Source organism: Pleurodeles waltl, chromosome 2_1 (genome assembly GCF_031143425.1).
Source record: "Pleurodeles waltl isolate 20211129_DDA chromosome 2_1, aPleWal1.hap1.20221129, whole genome shotgun sequence".
Classification (NCBI taxonomy): Eukaryota; Metazoa; Chordata; class Amphibia; order Caudata; family Salamandridae; genus Pleurodeles; species Pleurodeles waltl.
In genome coordinates, this window is record NC_090438.1 from 636,334,631 (window position 1) to 636,356,923 (window position 22,293).

Sequence of the window (22,293 nt, forward strand, 5' to 3'; positions counted from 1 at the left end):
TAGGTATGGTTGTAATGAGTGCTCTCACAGGGAGTTTGTGACCTAGGATGATGTGGCCTCTTCAGGTTTTATTCTGGCTCCTGATTTTGCCTCTAGTTAGTAACTAATTTGACTTGCCCTTTACCGATTTTAATTAGGTAAGAATAAATAATTATTGTTGTTGTTCTGGGTTATACACAAACACAATTAAACATAAACACACTGAGTTCTCTTTTTATTTTTGTACAAGTGTTGCTATTGCCTCATTGAGATACTGATTTCCCAAATCACTTACCACAGCAGTATGGATCTGCACCGAATTATTAAGAATAATATTTATTTAATATGCATGTTCCAAGTCATCAATTAAAGAGGATAGGAACTGAAGAGAGATACAATCAAATGATGAGGAATAATCCACAAATGTCGGTATGTCCTTCTTGTGTTTGACGCCCCCATCACAAAGAGGGTTTCTCTCTTTGATCACAGACTGGAGGCCATTGACTAATTTGTGCCTGTATTTTCCAATGTTGGAGGGTGACCATATTTTGAAAATCAAAATTGGGGACATTTTGCAAAAATAGAAGGACCGCAATTTTACATAAATTTGGGGGGGGGACAGAATGACAGCGCTCATCAACATAGAAACAGACAACGAGGCAGTAAGGGAATACATTAAATGCAAATTTGAAACCATAGGACCATACCTGTTAATTAAACAGATTTTTTATAATATCTGCTAAATAGTCCTGTTTTTGGAACACATAAAAATATGTCTCCTCCTGTTTTCAGTCCACCGTCACTAACATGAACTAAATTTGATGAAACAAGCAGAACAGCTGCTGAAAACCAGGACTGTGCCGGGTCACCCCACACTGCTGCTCCCCAGGGCTCTGCACTGCAGGGAATATTTTTTGGCAGCTGATCTGAGCAGCCCTTGTGGTGGGCTGTCTATCCTTTCTTCCGTGTTCGGCTCCTAATTCTTCTGACAACATGCATTGTCACGTACATTTAACACACCTTGGCCCAGATTTAGGAAAAGTAGAGCCTGATGTCATGAAGCCCCACTTTTCTTGCATTTCATTGCGCCCCCCAAACGCTACTATGTGTGTGCCGTATTTAACATATGGAGCTCCATGGCACAGGTTAGAGACAATAGCATCATCATTTTTGACACTATTGTTGTACCGTGCAGGATTAGTGCCAAAAATGTTGGCAGTAATCTTGCAAAGTACATAGAGGCCCATTAAAAATAATGGTTTTCCCCCTTTTAACACCTGCTCTGTGCAGGCGTTAAAAATACTGCAAAAAATGGTGCAGTGGAATCCCACAGATTCCGCTGCGCCATTTTTGCACCTCTCCCCCCAAACGGGGGAAGGACCCCCTTGCATACATTATGCCTGGCGCAGGCATAGTGTGGCGGAAAGGTTTATAAAGTGGTGCAATGCAAGCATTGCACCACTTTGTAAATATGGCACAGTGTTTTTGCCACACTATGGCCACATTAGCTTTAAAATGATGTCTTCGTTACTTACAATTCAGATGCCTATGGTAGAAATTTCTAAATTTAACCCATTGAGTCTAACTCTGTCCAAGCATTGGTCTTACAGTATCAGATGTGATCAGAAGGGCGCAACGGTGCTCTCACACAACACATTAATGCCTCTTTTGTGTTACCATCTACATTACTGACTTTCAAAGTAGAGTTCTATTGCTCTCTCTTGTGACTTCAAACTTTCCAGAGCACTGTGATGGTTGAAGTTCAGAGACAGGTTGCACCTTGCTGGAAAACAATAGAAGTCAAGGTGCCCCTGAACCCATGTGTAGGCTGCACTGATCTCATCCGCATCCAGCTGTAGTTGTTTATTCAGTACCCTGGACTCACCAGCATTGCTGACCACATGGTCCGCCCCAAGAGACAGAGGACTGGTTGACTGGAAGTTGAAAGCTGGCCTTTTGTCTTCCGGTAAAATAAAACAAACAATAGAGCACACAGGACCGTACCCCCCACCACCTGGGTGTGTGAATGTGAGATGGTGAATCATTGCTTAGAGTAGCAGCAGTGCAGGCACTGCCATAGCAAGCCAACTTAAAGTGCGCTCACTGATCCCTAAGGATCCTGGGACTATAATGCATGACTAATGCATTGTAGTGTGGTGATGTGGACAACAGCAGTAAAATGCGTTAGTCTAACCCCTGATGCATGGTACTTGGCAAGACTGCTGGCCTTCCATTATATTTATTGTCTAGTGATGATGACACACACTTTAATGCACACCCCAAGTGCCTAATGATGCTGCTTCTTTATGACACAGAGAGCTGTATTAAAAGAAACCCTTATATCTCAATTCAGGTGATAATTGAATGTACTGTCCAATTAAGGAACTTCCATTTCCTTCGGAAAACAACAGCCCCAGTTTATTTTCTGCTATTATTTTTACTGGAATAAATAAGGTTAAATGTTCTGGAGGAAATAGGACCAGGAATCTGAAAAAAACATTATAGGAGCACCAAACTCTGTTGGTTATTTCCTATTTCTCAAGGTCTAACCTGTAATGATCCAGTATTGCCACATCCTAGAGGTGCAGCTACTTCACTACAGGAATACATGTGCAGGAGTCCCACAGTATGCTATGTGTATTTATACAGTGCACTATCACGAGTGAGGGTATCCTGGCTTTGAGCAAGTGTGTGTGCCTAGGCCTACCTATTGTAGGTTTGTTAATTGAAAAGCCTGTCCTTCAGCTTTTCACAGAATTCAAGAAGAAAGGGATAGGCTCTGATGTGGAGGAGGAAGCTGTTCCACACTTTAGGAGCAATGTTTGAGAATGCTCATCCTCCTGATCTGGGTCTGTTTATGCTTGGTATGTGTGCCAGTAAAAGACCTTTGAGAGCTGAGGTGACTGGGTGGTTGATGGAAGGAGATGCAACTGTTCACGTAGGTGAGGCCCAAGTTGTGTAGTGCCTTGAATGTGCATGAAGGAGTTTGAAATTAGCATGTTTGTGTATCAGAAGTCATTGGAGCTTTCTGAGGGGTGGTGAAATGAGAGTTCTGTGTGGGAGCTTAATGACGAGTCTGTTTGCTGAACTCTGGATGGTTTGTAAACTTCTAGTGAGTTGTTACCAGCTTGTGTTCTATCTGTTAAGAAGGAGAAGATCCAGCAGAGAGAGGGTCCTTCGATGCCAATCTCGTACAGGCACCTGACGAGGATTGGGTATTATACTGTGTCAAAAGCTGCAAAGAGATCCAGGATAATGAGGGTTGCCGTGTCTCCTCTGCCATGGATCATGCAGATGTGGTTTGTGGCAGCGATAAGTGCTGTTTCTGTTCTGTGCTTAGGCCTGAATCCGGACTGCATGGCATTGAGGAGTTGGTGATTGCTGAGGGGGTTGGTGAAGAATCAGTTGATTTATTTTCCTAAGGCCTTTGCCTGGTATAGTAAGAAGGCGATGGGTCTTGCTTTCCAAATAGGAGATAGTTGAAAAGCATGGCTGGGTCAGCAGATGGTTTCTTGAGCAGGGGCATGATGATGGCATGTTCCCAGGTGTCTGGAGATGTGGCTGAGTCAATAGAGACATTGAGATGGGTGTTAGTGCTTCACTGCTTAGTACAGCTCCTTTGGTGAAGGCATGGTGGGGGCAATGGTCAGAAGTGGCCTTGAGTGGATGGTCTTCATGGTAGCAGCGGTTTTGACAGTGGTGATGCTCGGCCACGAAGTCAGGGTTCATTCTTCTGCCTGTGATGGGAAGTTGAGTTGCCATATGGTCCGGTTGTGTGTCAAATTTGCTGCATGTGGAGGTGATTTTGTTACAGAAGGATTCTGAGACCTTGTTACAAAGGTTTGTCGAGAGAGAGAGGCTGCTGAAAGTGGCAGGATGCACAGTGAAATCTTTGATGATAGCAAAGATTTTCCTGCTGCTCTTAGCACTGGCGTCAATGCAATATTCAAAAGTGTTGGGCTTGGTGTTCCCTGTCTGCTGGTGCTAGCGTCTCAGGGCTGATTTGAAGATGTCTTTATCTGTGGTGTCTTGACTTGCTCTCCATTTGCGCTCCAGTTGCTTGCAATGGAATTTAACCAACCTGAGTTCCTATGTGTGCCAATTGGCCTATGGTCAGGCTCGTGCTGTTGAGTTACCCTTGAGGAGAGCTAGTTTGTTGGTGCATGCAGTGATCTAGTTCTTGAGGTTGTTCATGGCTTTTGTCAAGTTGCTGGTGTGCTCAGGCTGGGTGCAGAGCGACACTCCTCTTCTGTGAGACTTTTTCAACTGTGGCAGGTGAGTCTGTTGGTGGTGGTATGTCTGTGGTGGTGCAGGATGGATATGCATAAACTTACCCGGGCGTGGTCCATCCAGGTCATAGTTGCTGGCTTGTTGACTGTGATGTTGATGATTGAGGAGAAAATTGGGTCCAGTAGGTGTCCAGTGATGTGGGTGGGCTCAGTAATGTCCTGGGTGAGGCGATGGTATGTGAGGTTTTCTAGATGAGCCAGGAAGTTTGGGCCGCTGTGGTCTTCTAGTTGAAAGTTAAGGGCTTCAAGGAGGGTGAAGGTACTGGCATTGATGATGAGGGGTGTGACAAAGTCTGTGATGTCAATGGCAAAATTGTTTCTGGGTCCTGGTGGTCTGTAAACAAGGGTTCTACCCAGGGAGAAGTTTGCTGTGATGCGTATTGTGAACATGAGATGATCCATATAACTGTTGGGGATATCCTTGTAGGTGGTGCAGCCTCTAGTATCTTTGAATATGATAATGACTCCACATTTGGCCTTCTGCTGAGGGTCTTGTCTTGTGATCTTATAGTTAGTGGGGATGACTGTAGAGATGTATGGTGCAGAGGTAGGGTTTAGCTCTGTTTCCATAACCATGATAAGGGATGGGAAATACAGTGACATCACTTTCTGTGCAGATGGTGATGGGAAATGAGGCCTCTTGCTTGCATAATTCTTTTAAAGGCAGTTTTGACTGTGAACCAGAGATGTAATTCCATGTGCAGATGATGATGGGAAGTGCAGTGATGTCACCTCCTGTTTGGGTGGATGATGGGAAATACAGTGATGTCACTTAATTTGCAGATTAAGTGTTTGAGATCACTATGTCCAAACATCCATGGAATGGTTGTGTATCGTGCATCCTGGAATTCAGGACTGTGGTACATTGGCAGAACATGGTAGTGGCTTGTTCTGGAGCAGCTTGATACCTTATGCTGCAGGTTCAAGATTAATTCACATTGGGTGGTGGGAGTGGCTGACAGTTAGGACAGCCTTCTGTAGGTGAGTCTGGGCCCTCCACCTCATGGTCAAGTGGGGTCTGCTGAAGTTGTTCATGACAATGTAGAGAGTGATGGAGTAAATGTTCAATAAAAAACAGATGACAACTGCTTATACCAAGGGTGTCAAATGTATCTCCAAGATCAAATCACCGCAAATTGTGACTCATCCTGAATCGTATATCAGGGCTCTCACTCATGTTCAGTGATCATCCCTACTAGACTTTGTGGATAACCATTATATGTAAATGTATCAAAACAAAGATTGGAACTGGGCTTCCTGGACTTATGTCGAAGCATGTGACTTAGACGAAAGTAAACAGCTGTATTGCTTCAACACAAGTGACAATATTTCTGCTTGCTTCTGCCGCAGTACAAGAAACTAAAACCCCACTGTATCTCACCCACCCAACAAATCTGCTCATGTTTCTAGTTTCTAGTTAAAAGCCTTTCTATGGGTCTCACACCTCTCACTCTCTCTTTCTTTCCTTCATCTTTTCAGCTGAAACAAAAATCTGTTTTAAGTATTACCATGGAGTCAGTGGAGCTCTTCGTGCAACGACTCCCAGCATCACTGTGAAAAATCCTTCTGCTCCTGTAAGTTCAACTGTGTTCTTGCTTCTCTGTAGCTCTTGCTAAACGCTTTATTGCTAATACTTGTTTCTGCTGCCTGTTTCTTCATGTTTATCTCTCCTATTACAAAGGTTTAGGGACAACTTCTAACCCAGCAGGACAGTAATCAATGGTGATTTAACAAACTGTGCATATTGTAAAGCATAGTCATCGAAGGGATCTCTTGACTCTTTAGAACAGATTGTACTATTACCCAACTCAATAGAACTCACTCTTTTGACCTTGGGAAAATGAAATGCTGAGAGGATGGCCAGAATTCAAATCTTTGGCTGTGGGGGTCAAACAGAGATCCCTAAAATTGTCGCATTAGTCCACTGAGGTACCAGATTCAACTTCTATAAGCGTTCATTTGTCATAATACCTCAACTCTTTTAGAACGTGCAAACCATTTCCTTAACATTAACATATTTACAATATTTTCTAAGAAGCATTGAAAAAACATGTAGCTCTGGTTTAATGTGACAATGCATGTAAATACAGGATTCAGAAATGACGCTTCCCTGAAATAGCACATAAAACCTAGACCAACTGGCTGTGACAATGTTTGGTGGTGATGGTATTAGTGGAAATGATTCTGATGATCACATTAGTAATGTTTACAGTTGGTCATATTGGTGGTCGTAAATCACAAAGTTAATGGATTGTTAAATCAGTGGTTTGTCTTCAAATAATCACATTCATGATTGATCTAAACAATCGTTTAAGCAGTGACGTATACAAGGTGTACTTCTAGGTCAAGATGTGAATATATATTTATTAATATTGCAAGACTATTTAGGGTCCAAAAGCAGCACCAGCACTGTCATAAAGAGTCTTGGACTCTTGGCACCAAATGGCTATGATTACCATATTTTTGACCGGTGTTTTTGATACTTAAACGCATACTTACCACTATCATGCATAATCGTGTGTGCGTGCGAAACTGGGTCAATACTCAAGAGTGTTGACTCCCCACATTGAGTAATTATCACAACCCTTGTCAGGGTTTAAAACTCACTAAAGTAAGCTGAGCTCAACAGCCTGGTAGCTATCGAACAGAGCAGACAGGCCAAACGCAAGGCAATGTGTAAAGCTTTTATGCAATACCAAAACACTAATAAAGTCAAATATAGTACAGTGCACCATGGCACACGTTAGGACAATAGCGGTAGAATGTTTTATGCTATTGTGGCGCTTTGCTGGACTAGTGCCAAAAATGTTGGCGCTAGTCCAGCAAAGCACAGGGAGGCCCATAGGCTAATGCAATAGTGCCACTTTAACACCTGCCGTGAGCAGGTGTTAAAAAATTATGCTAGAATGGAGCATTGGAATCTTGTAAATTTCATTGCGCCATTTTTTGGGCCTCCCTGCAGGGGAACGCCCCCCATTGCATACATTATACCTGGCACGGGTATAATGTGGCCCAAGTGGTTCCAAAGTGGCACAATGCTTGCATTGCACCACTTTCTAAATATGGTGCAGGGTGGGGGACTGGTTAGCGCCACCTTAGCGTAAAACAAAATTACGCTAAGGCGGCACTAGGGGCTTGTAAATATGCTCCTTTGTACCTTTGTAAATGGAGGTTTATGACCTTTTATGAGTGGCATCTAGATGCCAGCAAGAACAGCGTAAGTGGTCTGCCTGATGCACTCAGCTATCTGGAAGAGATCAACTTTGGGTCTGCTTCTCTTTTCCAGACAGTCCAAAGTACTCCAGTATGTATAGTAATTATATGCCCAGCTGGTATCATTAGTGACTTTAGGTAACAAAGATCGATAAAGGACATATATCCATGGCTGATTCACACTTCTTGACATTAAAACTAAGCTTATTGTTACAACCATGTGGAACTTCCTTTGCCGTCCACTTCTCTTTTATGTCCACTTGAACTTTAGTGCTGCTTTACTGTTGCAGTCCTCAAAGGAGACCCTTGCATCTCCTGCAAAAGTGACTTTATAAATGTCACCAAAAGAGATCCACATCAAAATCTTATCTCTCAGAAGATGAATGATCAGTCTAGTAGCTAAGCTTGCTAACTTGTCTGGTCTCCGTTCTAACTAGCTGAGGACCCCTCCCCCCTCTGAGGATCGCATAGGCATGAAGGTTAATACATCTGAATAAATCCAAAGCAGCCATGCTTGCTTCTTGAGGTCTAATGCCTGTCCACCAGATACTATTCAGTGGCATTTCTCAAATTTTGAGTCTTTTCCAGGCAATCACAGAAAAATGTAAGAGATATTTTTCTTCCAAGTATATTTCCTTCTAGTTCCCACTTCATCAGTCATTGTCTTGTAATGGATAAGAGGTGGGCACACAGATAAACACTCTTTGCCATGTTCTGCACTAAGTCAGTATACGGCATTACAGGGAACAATCCTGAATCTTGACTACACCAAAGTGGCCTTAAGTTGATAGTTTGAAATTGCCTACAATTCTTTTAGGAGGCATAGAAGACAGCTGGGTAGGCAGGACAGGTGGTGGCTACAATGTAGAATTTTCTTCTTCTGCTTAGAACTCAGGAGCAGTGAGTAGTCCATGATCCCAGGACAAGAAAGAAACATTGATGGTGGAAATCCAGACCCTAGTAGGCCAGTCTGCCATAATTACAGTTCCCTACGATAAGCGACCAGGCATGTCCTCTATAAATGTCCACAACATGATGGAGCATTAGATGTTGGAGAACACCATTCTATTAAAAATGGAAAAAGTCCAGTGAAAAAGGCCCTCAAGGACTCTTGAGTGCTCTCACTTTCCAAGTATACAGGGCAGCAGAAAATCCATTAGTTTTGCCTTTCTCTTTTACAGCCCTGCCATTGAATCTGAACTTAGTTCCCATAATGTTTACAAACATCTAAACTCCTCTTGTGACCTTTCTCCAAGAATAATAATGGCTAATCAATCCATATGTAGATGACTCCACTTTCAGATTTCATAGAGAGAGCCAGCGGTGGATGTGACATGTGTGAAAGACGCTTCATGTCCATGATATCCTGATAAGTTGGTGCAAGTCTCCCTGGTGCCCCACAAGGTCAGACCCCTACAAATAGTCATGTTGGCAAAGCCAACATGTGTTCTTCCAGGCACCCCAATGATGAAGATGAGGGGTCTCCTGATCAATGTTCTTCTAACCCAACAAACAACTGCAAAGCAGTGGTTGAGGATCCAGGATCACTTGGCAACATTTGTGTTTATATCATCTTGGGTATGATGACTTCATCTGCAACATTTGATGTTGTTTATTTGTCCCTTTTATTTCTGGCTCAGTCTGGACAGCCTACCGCAAAGAATGCAGACACCAAAACGAGAGACTCCTGCTCTGTCTCTTGGGGAGAAGTGATTAAATTCAAGGAAGTGCAGCAGTGTTTCCCTAAAATGGAGATCATGTCATATGATTTAAATGAACTGGGGGAGTATTTCCTGCCTTTAGTGCAGTCTCCTAGGAGATCTACCACATACCAGTGCTTATCAAGACAGATAACACAGTGACCTAAGCATACATTTACAGGCATTAACAGGAAAGGGTGTACCTCATGGAAACATTTAGTGGAACTGGCCTCCTAGATCAACTGGTAAGCCTTGAATCATCTTCTTTCAACCCACATCAGTGGAATTGACAGCTTTCAAGAGGACCAATTGAGCAGGATATTTTAATCATCAAGAGAACCCTCCCTTCTATTGGAGGATTTCAGCAGCTATTGATAAAACTCTGCTCTCTCTGTCCTGCAAGAGGTTTCAGATGACCATACAAGTAGATTGGATGCCCTTTCCCAGAAATGTCTAAGAGATTGTTATATGCCTTCCCTTCTCCCCTTTGATCCAGCATGTTCTTCTAAAAATCAGGATGGAAATTTAATTAGATAATTCTATTTTGGCCTTGTAGAGGCTGGCTACCTGTGAATCATTAAATGGTAATAATCTCATAATGAAAACTAGTTAATCTAAATGAAACTAATTTAAATAATTATTATCCTGAAAATGTTATATATACAGATCTTCTTGGACCTATGTTGAACAGCCGTGCTGTAGGAGTACTATGTTGTGAAGCATAAGAAAATAATCAATATCAATGAATGTTTCTTAGGTGCAGTTTTTCTGCTACCTATGGGTTAGGTTTCCAAAACTGTTTTCTGTGTTGATACTTGTATAGAGGTGACACGTGAAAATAGCATGTCACAGTTTGAATCACAAAATTGCCAGTGGCTGAAGAATGATGATTTTTTTAATTATATATATGAAGTGAGCTTAAAATGTTTTAGTGTGACTCGCTCCTGGTTGCATTTTTTGGTATATAAAAGTCAAGAGACTGATAGGCTGTATTCAAAGAAGGAACTAAGCATTAGATCCTAATCTTCTTACTTAGGCACTTGATCTTGTATGAGAAAACAACACATTGTTCAGTAATCAGAATATTAACTTTGTGATAATAACTGAAAAAGATTTCTTAAAAAGGACGCAACCCTTCACCCACACTACGTGGAATGCTTCATCATAGGGGTCCTCCTTCAAAATCACTTTAACAGTGGAAGGCAGGATCATGCATAGCTCTTGGAGCCTTTTTATGTTCTCTTTGTATGAGGGTTAAAGGTCTGTTGTAGAGAGGCTTAACGTTGTACAGTTGAAATTGTATTGGGCTAGTGTGCTATTAAATGTATTCCTCCCAATTAGCCTGTCCCATACAAGATCATGTAAGCTCTAGGAGTGGGAAATACTAGGTACTTGTTAGAATACCTTCCCCACAGTCCTGCTTTGGTTAACTTTTTTCAGCCCTATGTGCTGACAAATGCACTTACAGGGTTCCTCAGGACCAGAAGACCTAGCTTCTTGCTACTAACCCACGTTCACTTCACCTACTGAAAAAATAGTTACATCACATTTTGTTAGAGGTTTCTCATTTTACATCGTTTCAGGAAGACTTTAGACATAACAGAAATAAAAAACAATACATACAATATATTACTCATCAGCATGTGTTCCTGTCCACCAAAATACTCCACTCATGTTTTCCAGTGCACACTCCAAACGTGGCATAAAGTAATGGCTTGTTTCCTTTTTCCCTTTACACTCACTGCTCTTGAGACACACATTGTATGTGAAAGAAATTACACGATTCTAAATACATAAATTCGAAATTATTAATGTCCAATGTCGAGGTTAATCACAAAAGTTACTCTTTTTGCTGTGCCTTCGTGCATTTTGTAAGCCATCCTTTTGGCACTGCTCGTGCTCCCATCTGATGTTTTAAGTATGTTTCAAGTATGCTCATATTTCCAAATATACCACAGACACCTACATGATGAGGAATGATAGGTGAGGAGGAATGTGGTCTTCTAAAGTACCTGTCTACTAAGTAGCTTATACTTACTAGTTACAGGCAGGATTAATGTCTCTTCCTTTTTATTGTTGGCTGACCGTGTCTGTGCTTTGCTACACATGTAGCTGCTCTACGGAATATATAGTTGGGAAGCCCTTACAAAAAACAATGATAATTTTAACTAATATATACTTTGGTGACTGCTTTACTGCACATGTAGCTACTATGTTGAATAATAAAGGGCAATCGTAATGATAAACTTGTGCAAATCATGTAAAGTCGGGTGACCTTATGCTCCAGTTAATATGGCAATCCCAGAAAACTGTGAGTATTGTTGCAATGGGTTTACCCACCACCCCCTGAAATCAGTTAGCTCAGTCCATATTTATGGCCATGATCAGGTTCACATTCCTTGAACTTGGTGTTTCCAGGTATTGAACCTGCAGGCATGCCTTCCATCGCCACCCACCATGCTGCATCTAAAGGGAGCACTGGTTTAGGAAGGAGAGCTTGAAATAACTGAGTTGAAATGCCAGCATGTTTGCATCAGTAGGTGGGGTGATGTCATGTGAGCACCATCTCGTCTGTGGATTCCAGAACAACTAATTTGCTGTCCCTTTATTTAATGCTGGGTTTTTGAGATTGGCACGTGCATTATTTCGCCCCCAAAAGTTATATATACTCAATGGTATGGCTATTCTTGCAAGTAGAACTGTCCCAAGGGGACTAGAGGACTGGAAGATAAATGTAATGGACTGATAGTAGGACAAGGACTTCTCCAGATCCTCACCAACTGCTGCATTGTAGAGGTTTGTACTATACCTTTGCTGTAGATGGAAGGGCCGCCTCAAGGCAGATGTGACATTGTCCTAATCAGTATCAGCTGTTTTATCACAGATTAATTTTGTACAATCTAGGCTAAACAAATATAATGCCGGAATGCCTCAGATGGTTGAGTAGAAACAGGCAGTTTTTAAGTGCAGTGGTATTTACAGTAGGGAACAAAATAATGACCTCAAGTCTTTTAGATATAATAGCCTTCATCATTGCATTAGATTATACGACCCAATGTTATCATTGAGTCCTGTCTTATTAGTAACGAAAATGACTATCCATTTCTGTTCCTTGTGTACCAGTATATGTTTGATATTACATTCTGCTATGCCACACACCTGTCAATAATTGTCCAGTATAAGTCATTAGCAATATGTTTGTGTTTCTTGAAGTGTGTGACTAGTTTGTGGTCAGTGTGCTGTCTGTCTAGTGTTCGAGATAATGTTCCTGAATTCTTGTTTTGATTTTTTATGTGATCATGCTTACATGCCTGAGTTATGTGATATGCAACAGTGGTTCACTGTAGATTTGTTTTCAGTTGCATACTTATGCAAATTCTGCAGATTCAAAAGATCTCCACAATATTACATTGTTCATAAAGAAATATCACTTTTTTTCTGACCTTCGCAAATCAAGAATACTCTTTCAAAAATCAATCATAACCTAGTTATATTAAATACCATCTGCACAATCAATTAAAACCAAGAACAATAATGTGAAACAATGTGCTCAAAACTGTGCACAGGGGCTCATGTCACTAGGACGTGAAAAGGTGCATCAGAACAGGAAAAGATGTATGACAATTGACTCCTTTATTTATTTCCATAGATGGGATCAAAGTAGAAGTCTATGGCATCTTATAGTTTGACTACCTTGGACCACAATTTAACACACTGGAACATTGGATCAGATTTTAGTGGGATGAAAGAGCCTTTGATCCTTCCTCTGTTGAAAAGATTCCGGTCTAGGGCATGATTTAGTGTTGAGAGGTAAAAGAAAATCCTACAGTATCTGGAGGAAGTGATAAACCCTTGTAAAACTTACCAGCACAATTTCAGGTCACAAATGTGGTCTGAGCTTGCCACTCACCATTTCCAACATGACTCTCACTTCACCTTCTGAAGATCAGCAATAACCTCTAACTCAGAGCATGGGTCTTTCCCATTCTCTCCTGCATCCCTACAAATATTAGCCTGAAAGCTGTTTGCTGTTACAAGCAGACCTTGCTCAACTTTGTGGGCACCATCCTTTTGTTCATAGTGTTGAATTATGACGTTTTTAGATTGTTCTTTTTTTTATGAAATATTTTTTTCTGATTGCCCATACTGTCTTCTTTTTATTTTGTGGGGAATGCATGAAATGTAGAGAAAGTCATCTAATTTATGCAGGGGAATACACCAGGAGAATTTCCATTCCAAATCATAACTGTCCGAGTATGTTTCATTACCACCCAATTCCATGTCAAGGCCTGAGAATTTGTGTACTCCTCCTTTAGCATTGCAGAGTGTTAAAATGGACACATTTTTCCAGTTAACAGTCTGTATGCATAAGGGGAGCATTGGAAGTCCTAATTTTAGATAAGTCTATACCACATTTTAGGGCTGATTGATGTATTAAACAGTTCTTGAACTACAGCAGCAGCAGTATTGTACCACCTTACACAGTGGTTACAGGACCTTTAAACCTGTAAAGAAATGCATTGCTTTTGATCTGGAAATGTAGTAGCATTTGTCCTATCTCTAAAGTAAGCAACAAAACCCAGCACTATGGGCTGTAGTTAGAAAAAACCTGTTTGTGCCGATTAAAATCTTATGTGCGAAGAACATATACGTGGTTTCTTTCCTCATTACTATAAAAACGAGTAGATATATTGTGTTTTTTATATGTGCTAAAATCTAATGACACATGGCATCAGGAGACAACTATGTATTTAAAAAGAGCATTTGGTGAACTAATAGCACTAATGTGTTATCAACTGTGGATCAAGATATAGTCAAAGTTTGTATGTTTAAAACAGAGCACACAAATAATATTTGTTAACATAAAATGTTCTTGTGTATAAAACAAACTAAAAAAATGAATCATATATATAGATATATGTATACTTACATTTTATTTGTACCAAACCATAGAAATTCACAGTGATAGTTAGAGTTATCTCAACTAACTATAGCTCGTGCCCTAAGGTAATTATAACTCATCCCCCCGTCATGCACAGATTTTCCCTCAGACATTTTACTGCAAATATTACATTGATATTATCAAGAATGTTCTGAAAGATGTCAGGAGTGCCATAATTGTGTGGTAATTAGCAGTGCAAGGCAAGGGCATGAGCTATAGTTACTTCAGGGCACGAGTTATAGTTACTTGAGATAACTATAACTGGTGAATTCCTATGGTTTGGAACAATTTGAATTATGAGCCTAACTATAACGTCCCTTTAAACTTTGGATTTTTAAGTGAATTTCAATGTTTTTTAACCACCCAACCCCGCACTGCACCTGGCCTTCAGCCATGCGTAGCAGTGGTTGTCAGCTGGGCCTGGCCGGCAGCCAGCCCCTGCTGCCAAACACTATCCTGCATGGCCCCCCTCCCTAAGCTGTTCTCAGCCCCAGGGACCCTATCCCCTGAGGCCTCCCCTAGATTTATTTTTGGGAGTGGGAGAGGGCCCTGTGGCCCCCCTCCCTAGGCTGATATTGGCCCCAAGGACCCCATCCCCCAAGGCGTGGCCTAAATATGTATATTTTTTGGGAAGGAGCGGGGCCCCTTGGCCGCCCCTCCCCAGGTTTATTTTGGCCCCAGGGACGCCACCTCCCATGATATGGCCTAATTATTTTATTTTATTTTTGGGGGGGAGGGGTGCCACGCAGCACCCTCCCCAGGCCGATCTCGGCCCCGTGGACCCCATCCCCCGGGGCCCGGACTAATTATTTTATTTTTTATTTTAGGAAGTGGGGTCGTGCGGCACGTGGGATGGCCTGAAGGCCCTCATGGTCCTTGCTGGCTCCCCACCTCCTCAGGAGCCAGCACTGATGTCACAGAGAGAGAGCAGTGAAAGGCTTCCGTCACTGTGCTATTGCTTCAGTAAGCACAGAGCTGCTTTAACAGAGCTCTGTGCTTGCTGAAGCAAATGTTTCATCTCTGTTACTCGGACAGAGAGGAAAGATCCGCTCTTTGACAGTGGGACCTGATTGACAGGTCCCGGTGTCAAACAGCAGACTGTTTGCTGTGGCTTGGCTGCAGCTTCAGAGCTGCAGCCAATGCCACAGCAAACAGCTTTGTCCCAGGGGTGGACACCTCGGGTCATAGCAGGAGGCTGCCCTTGAGGGTGGCGGTCCCCAGGGCACTTAGAGGCTCCTTGAGGGGGCTGCGTGACCCCCCTTAAATGTGCACATAGCCCCGGGGAGGTGATAATTCCCAGGGCTTGGTGGTCTGAAACGACCCCCTTTCCATATTTTTATTGTTTGCCCCAGGGAGGTGGTGATCCCTGGAGGCGCAGGGGGTCTTATATCCCCCCACTGCAGCAGATTTACACATTGCCCCCTGTAGGTGGTGATCCCTGGGCCTGAGGGGGGTGGCCCCCGCACCAGATTAACACATTGCCACGGGGAGGTGGTGGTCCCTGGGGCAGCCGCGTGGCACCCCACATTTATTATAATTAAAGCCCAGGGGAGGTGGGTGTACCCAGGGGCCACGGGACCAACGGCATAGATCAAAAAAGTCTCCCTGGGTAGGTGGTGGTCCCCAGGGCTTTGGGGGGGGCTGGGAAATTATTAATTCCTTCGGGACCCGCCAGTCCGAATAATTTTATGAGAGCCACTCCAAAATGTTTTTGTGATTGGACCTGTTTAGTTTAGTCTGCTGGAAATAGTCGACATTTAACATAAAAAGGAGAACTGTAATGATGGGGAAGGACCGCCTGACCCACCCAGTCTGACATATTCTACAATCCTAATAATTTTCTTATGGAATGTGCCGATAAACTAATACACTCGCCCTTAAAACATAAAAAACTAAATAAAGGTACTCATGAAAAAAATGGAGCAATACCGCCCTCTTTTGGCGACTAATAGTCCCAGAAAGAAACTCAAATTCACATAGATTTTGGTATCAACATCAAGGAGTATTAGCATAGACCATCAAAGTCAGAACTACTCAACACTCAACACAGATCATAGCTGACCAAGGTTGTGCGGTGCTGAATAAGAGCACGTCCTGAAAAAATGCAATTCTGTGGGCAGTGAATCCGTTTATGTTGCATTTTTTCATTTTTGTGCAATGTAAACCTAAAACAAATATAACTGGTGCGTATTAAAATGTTTCTAGATAGCGAACACTACATTACTCTTGAAAAGGTAAAACATGCTTTTGCTTTCGGGTCTAAAGTGCCATTTTATTCAACCGTACGATTTTGTTTGTGATTCTTCAATGGAATTAATGTTTTTGACGTCCAGCCATTGTACACATGAGAGTGAAAGTAGAGACAAGTCAGCCAGGATATTTGCAGAGCGAGCCGAGCCACGGCGGCGCCAGGAGTCTGGCTTAGCTTTAAGAGCCAAAGAACGAGCCCAGCCATCAAAAGATTGCCCATGTGAATAATACAGCAAATATCCACTTACAATATGATAATGTATCTTTCAAATAAAAAATAGATTCTTTTTTGAACGCAACTGTTTCACTAAAGTACATTAGATGACATCACTAGGTTGGCATCAGTTAATAATTATAGGGCCGAATTTAAGAAAAATTATGCTGCATCCAATGCAGTGCACTTTTCTTGCACCCCCCAACGCCACCATTTGTGCACCATATTTAAGACGCTATTGTGGTGCTTTGCTACACTAGCATCAAAGATATTTGATGCTAGTGTAGCAAAGTGCAAGGAGGCCCATTGATTTAATTGGGTGCGTCATTTTAACGCCCGCTCTGAGCAGGTGTTAAAAATGACAGAAAAAATGGCGCAATGAAATCTTTTCAATTCACTGCGCCATTTTTTTGGACCTCCTTACGGGGGAGTGCTCCCTTGCATACATCATGGTTGGCACTAGCATAATGTGGCACAAGGGGTTACAAAGTGGCGCAATGCACACATTGTGCCACTGTGTAAATATGGCGCGGGTGAAAGGCCACCTTAGTGCCGTCTTGGTGTAAAAAACAATGACGCTAAGGCGCCACTAAAGTGGCACAAGAGGATCTTAAACCTGCCCCATAGTTTTTAAACATTTAGGCCCATATTTATACTTTTTTAGCACCGTATTTGTGATGTTTTTTTAGGCAAAAATGGGGCTAAAGTACAAAATATAATTGTATTTTGCAAGTTTGCGCCGCTTTTGCATAAAAAAATGGCGCAAATGCAGCACTAAAAAAGTATAAATATGGGCCTTACTTTTTACCACCTACTATGCCCAATGTTGCTATGGGTAAATCAAAGGATGTCAGTGTGTTATGTGCACTCTGTGTATGGCCAATGTTGTTTCTGTAGGTGGAGAAACATTATTGTCTACTAAATCTTACACAAGTAACGTTTAGATATATATATATATATATAGCACACATCCTGGAATTAATTTTTCTAGGCGATCTCAATTTTGATTTTCAATTAAATTGAGGCACAGTAAAGTAAAGTGATTTGCATAGGATCACACAATTTGGCCAGGAGGTGAGCTGGGATTTCAAGACAATTTTCCTGGTTACATATGGTGGAATTCAGACACTGAATGAGTATTGCATTCTATCTCTAGTTTAACACCAAAGGACAATGCTTTGGGTGTCTCTGACACAAATGTAAATAAACACATCTGCGGTAGTGGGAATGATGTAGGATGATGTAGTGGAATGAGGCAAAGTAATACTAAAAAGGTAACTGCAGAGTCAAGCATGTTTGCAGGCAGTCATACACAGTGCACCCTTGGTCAAATGCAGCTGATGGGAAGCAAAAGGGAAGCAAAATTAGGCGGTACCTCAAATGATAGCGGCATCTCGGCCTGATGCTCGCCTTTCTTTATGTAGGAGGCCCCTCCATGTCTTTGTCAGGAGTACAGTGCACCGCCATCAGGTGCGATAATAGAGGTGCTGCCCAAATTACAAGAAAAAGCCAACACATGGCCTTTTATCAATATATGGGAAGTGCCCCGGTGAGGTAAATATTTACCCTGCAGTACTGAAAATCCCTGTGCTATGAGGGTCGATTCAACCCCTTAGCAGCCTCATGTAAGTGAATAAGAGGAAATGCTCTATGGTTGTTAGTTGTAGAGTTAAAAATGCGGGAGAAATGCTCCTTCTGGATGGTAGCCCATTCACAGGGACCTTTCCTATTTTGTCTTTATGTTTCTTTAAGTAATTTCTAGGTGTTATTTTGTCGGAAATACGTTTATCTCAGAATACTGGAATCTCATCAAATGTTTTATAATGGCTGTTTAATTGAAAAAAACCTTTATAATGAGGAATCAGAAACGCTCTACATCAAAATATTGGGCCCGATTCACAAAGGTAAACTTAGACCTAAAGTAAAAGTCAGACTTTGCGCCTAAGTTTAGACTTTTGGTCTAAGTTTAGACCGAAATCTAAACTTAGACCAAAAGTCTAACTTCACTACGAGTAGGGTAAGGTTAGACTTTTGGTCTAAACTTAGACCCAAAGTCTAAAGCTAGACTTAATGTCTAACTGTACTACAAGTAAAGTTAGATTTTAGGTCTAAATTTAGACTTTTGGTCTAGGTTTTAAGTTTACCTTTGTGAATCAGGCCCTTCACGTTTAAGCTAAGCATACACTTGGATGTCTCTAGATGTCCCCTTGACTAGTTGCTGTCACTTGAATGGTGAATGGATTAAAGAGGATATTCCGGTGGTTGGCACACCAATTGACACAGCCATCTGGGAACATACCCACCAAGCCTGACAGCCTACCTCTTTCTGGATTCCACTGTGTAAAACCATTGCATTTATAATGATGCTAAATTTAAATCTGCATATTAAAGCCATCACAAAAATGTGCTACCTTCATCTAAAATCTTTAAGACTGGTCTCCTACCTTTCTGACATCGGTCCAGGCAAATTTAGCTCTAGTCTTGCCGAGAATTAATGCTTAATGAATTGCTGGTAATGTTGGCAGATGTCCATGTGATCTTTGCATTGGTTGTTAGTAGCTCATCACACTGAATGCATATTTACGTTAATTACTCACTGAAATTTTTATTGCTTTGACCAACCTTTCTTTTTAAGGAAAAATAATATTAGTAATCTATGGGGAAGCTTGTACCCAGCAATGACACTTCTTCTTGCTCTCCACTGGATGTCCGAGAGCAGTAGAACCATTTGACTATCCTTTTTTATGTAAATTCAGGTTTGTAGGACAAATTAGTTTCACAATGATATGCATTTTTCATTTAGCATTTCATCAAAATGATTTATGATTTATTTCTAGCTATTTCTGTCCTAATTGCCAGCCAGTTTGGTTCAGTGGTCAAACCCGGAGGAGGAAGTATTCTAAATTTTCAAGCCTAAACCAGAGGCATATGTTTTTGGTTTTTGCTTTTTTTCTGCAAAGAGTGCAGGCTCCGGTGCAGGATATTTTTTTTTTTTTAAAACATGCCTAGTGATGAGGTTTTAGAGGCAGGATAAAACCCTGGTTTGTGGAGTACATGGCCGACCAGTTTGGGAGTTTTGCCATTAGTCCTTTTTAGGTCTTGTTTGCGAAAATACCTATTGTCTGCTTACAGTGACCTTGGTGCCCACCCTCTGCTTATCATTGGTTAGTTGTATGTCACTCACATTTGGCTGCTGCTTTTTATTCATCAGTTTGGGTAAGCTTTACTTCGTCTTCTTGTGTCTGTCCCTCACCTGGGCCATGAATGCTTCACATGTGCCCTTCAACTGCTCACTTTTTAAAAACTACTTTTTTTCTTTTTGGTTAAGTATTCAATGAGAGTGCATGTTTTTCCAACTGTTGCCATCGTGTTCTGTTCTTCTCCCTTCCATCATGCTCTGCGTTGCTCCCTCCCCGGTGTGCGTATCCCCATGCTCTCTTTGTTGTGCCCTCCCTCATGTGCTTCTCCCACAGTGTTAATACCTCATGGAGTGTTGCCCGCAGCAGTTTCATGTTCCCCTCTCTAGCTTCACATTCTTATCTCAGGCATGTTGCTTCCCCCAATCTCCATACTGCTCCCCACAACCACACCCTCCACGTTGCTTCCGTTCTAATCCCTCTGTCTTGCTTTTGCCTGTACTGTTTGAACCCTCCATGCTTCCTTCCCGACTCATGCTTTCTCTGTTGCTAAACTCCATCCACACCCTTTGGCCCTCATTACGAGTGTGGCACTCTTAAGACGACTCACGGTGGCGGTCCGGGCATTAAAGACCGTGGCATTATGCGTTTGTCGGTTTGGCCGAAACCAAACCACCAAAAATGCCACCAGTCCCGCCGGTGCGGTCAGACCAGCGCAGCCAGCGGTAAGCACCTCCAAGCCAGTGACATACCGAAGACCACCGGCTGTATTACGAGGCAGCAAACCGGCAGGCTTTTTGCAGCGGTCGCCCCGCCACGAAAACCCTGGCAGTAACACACCCAGCGACAGGATTCCCCATTCATGTCGCCGGCACACGCAACCCCACACGTCCTCACACTTGCAGGCACACACCCCCACCCGACTGCATGCATACATACAAACATCCCCACTCGCTCGCACACAGACACATACCTCCATTTACTCGCAGACACACCCCCCTCTGCATTCATACACAACCCCACCCCCATCCTCCACGTACATACACACCCCCACCCCTATCCTCCGCATACATACAATCCCCCAGCCTCTGCATTCATACACACCAACACCCTCCACATACACACCATCACCCCACCTTCTGCATACATACACACCCAGCCCCCTCCACGCACGCATACAGACACACACACACACACACACCCATTCCGACACACACATACACAAGCATGCTCGCACACATACACGCACACACCACACACATGCATCTACCACACACATCACACACCCTCTTCTGGTCGGTCCACCTACCTGTCTGGGCCACACAGCAGCCCATGTCGAGGTGGTCATTTAGGAGAGGATGGATGTCGGCGGTTCCACTGCCAGTGCTGCATCACATGCAATATTACTGCTCGTAAAACGGTGGGCAAAGTCCTTGCAGCGTGGCAGTGCTGGCGGCAGAAACCGCCTCTCACCTGCCATCTGTCTGTTGGATTTCTGCCTGTTTATGGGCAAAAAGCCATAGGTGACTCGTAATTCAGTGGTCTTCAGACTGCCAACACTGGCGGTCTTTTGGCACCCGCTTCAATGCCGGTCTTCACAAAAGACCGCCGAAGTCAAAATGAGCACCTCTGTGTTGTTTCCTCTACCCGTGCCCCCCAAAAAAGAAATAAATACTTGTATTTTCTTTGTTTCATCATTAGCCATGCTGCACAGCATCAGGGATGCTGCACAGCATCGCTAAAACAGTGGACAAAGTCAATAAGTCCCAAAGGTTAGACCTATTGGCTTTGTCAATGCTTGTTCTAGCTGAAAGTCATTGTATAGAGCACAGGGTGGATTGCATATGGTCTTTTTGTTTGAGATAGAAGCTCAGACATGCCCCTCAATTTTGGACTCTAAAACGTTTGCATTTCAGATTGAGTCAATGGGTTTTCCTACAATTCTTTGGTTGATATGGCTCTTTCTCTGTTAGCTCCTTATCCAACACAATCCCCCCAACAGTACATTTGACCTAATTTATTTGCCTGCCTTAATTTCCTGTGTCCCAAAATGCTGCCACAGATTTGGTAAAATGATGATGTGCTTTTCTTTGGCACATGACCACACATTAGACCTCTCTGCTTACTTTGATTACCTTACCATGACCTGTGCACCACTGTACTCTTGGACAGCCTAAAAGCTCTCCAGTGATATTGTGTGTAACTGTGAAAATCATACATATTCCATTGGATTTTTCAGGGCTATAAACACTTAAAGTATGCTGAAGATAGGCCTGAATCTACATGGCATAACATCAAAAGGCCCTCATTGTGAGGTTCTGAAAGTGGTATTCCCAGGGGGTATAACACTCCACGCAATACAAGTTGTCCAGAGTTTCCACAGCGAAAATGATCAGCCCGGTTAACAACAGACTCTGTTATACAAAGTGCCAATCTGCACACAGTAAATCAACAGGTGCAGGGAAACAGGGATTGGTACAGGTGTACAGCAGTGTCACTGCCCACCTCCCAACAACCCCCCTCCTCCACAGCTATTTACCACTTAGTTAAAGCAGGTAGTAAATACTTT

At 42.6% G+C, this 22,293-nt stretch overlaps 1 protein-coding gene across 1 annotated transcript in view; it reads left to right on the forward strand.

The window, feature by feature from the left end:
* HECW1 (HECT, C2 and WW domain containing E3 ubiquitin protein ligase 1) overlaps positions 1-22,293 on the forward strand; it is a 1,026,664-nt gene that overhangs the window by 604,938 nt on the left and 399,433 nt on the right. The window contains exon 6 of the mRNA XM_069216002.1: positions 5,748-5,842. Coding sequence (XP_069072103.1) covers positions 5,748-5,842 — 95 coding nt within the window. The remainder of the gene's footprint in view (positions 1-5,747; positions 5,843-22,293) is intronic.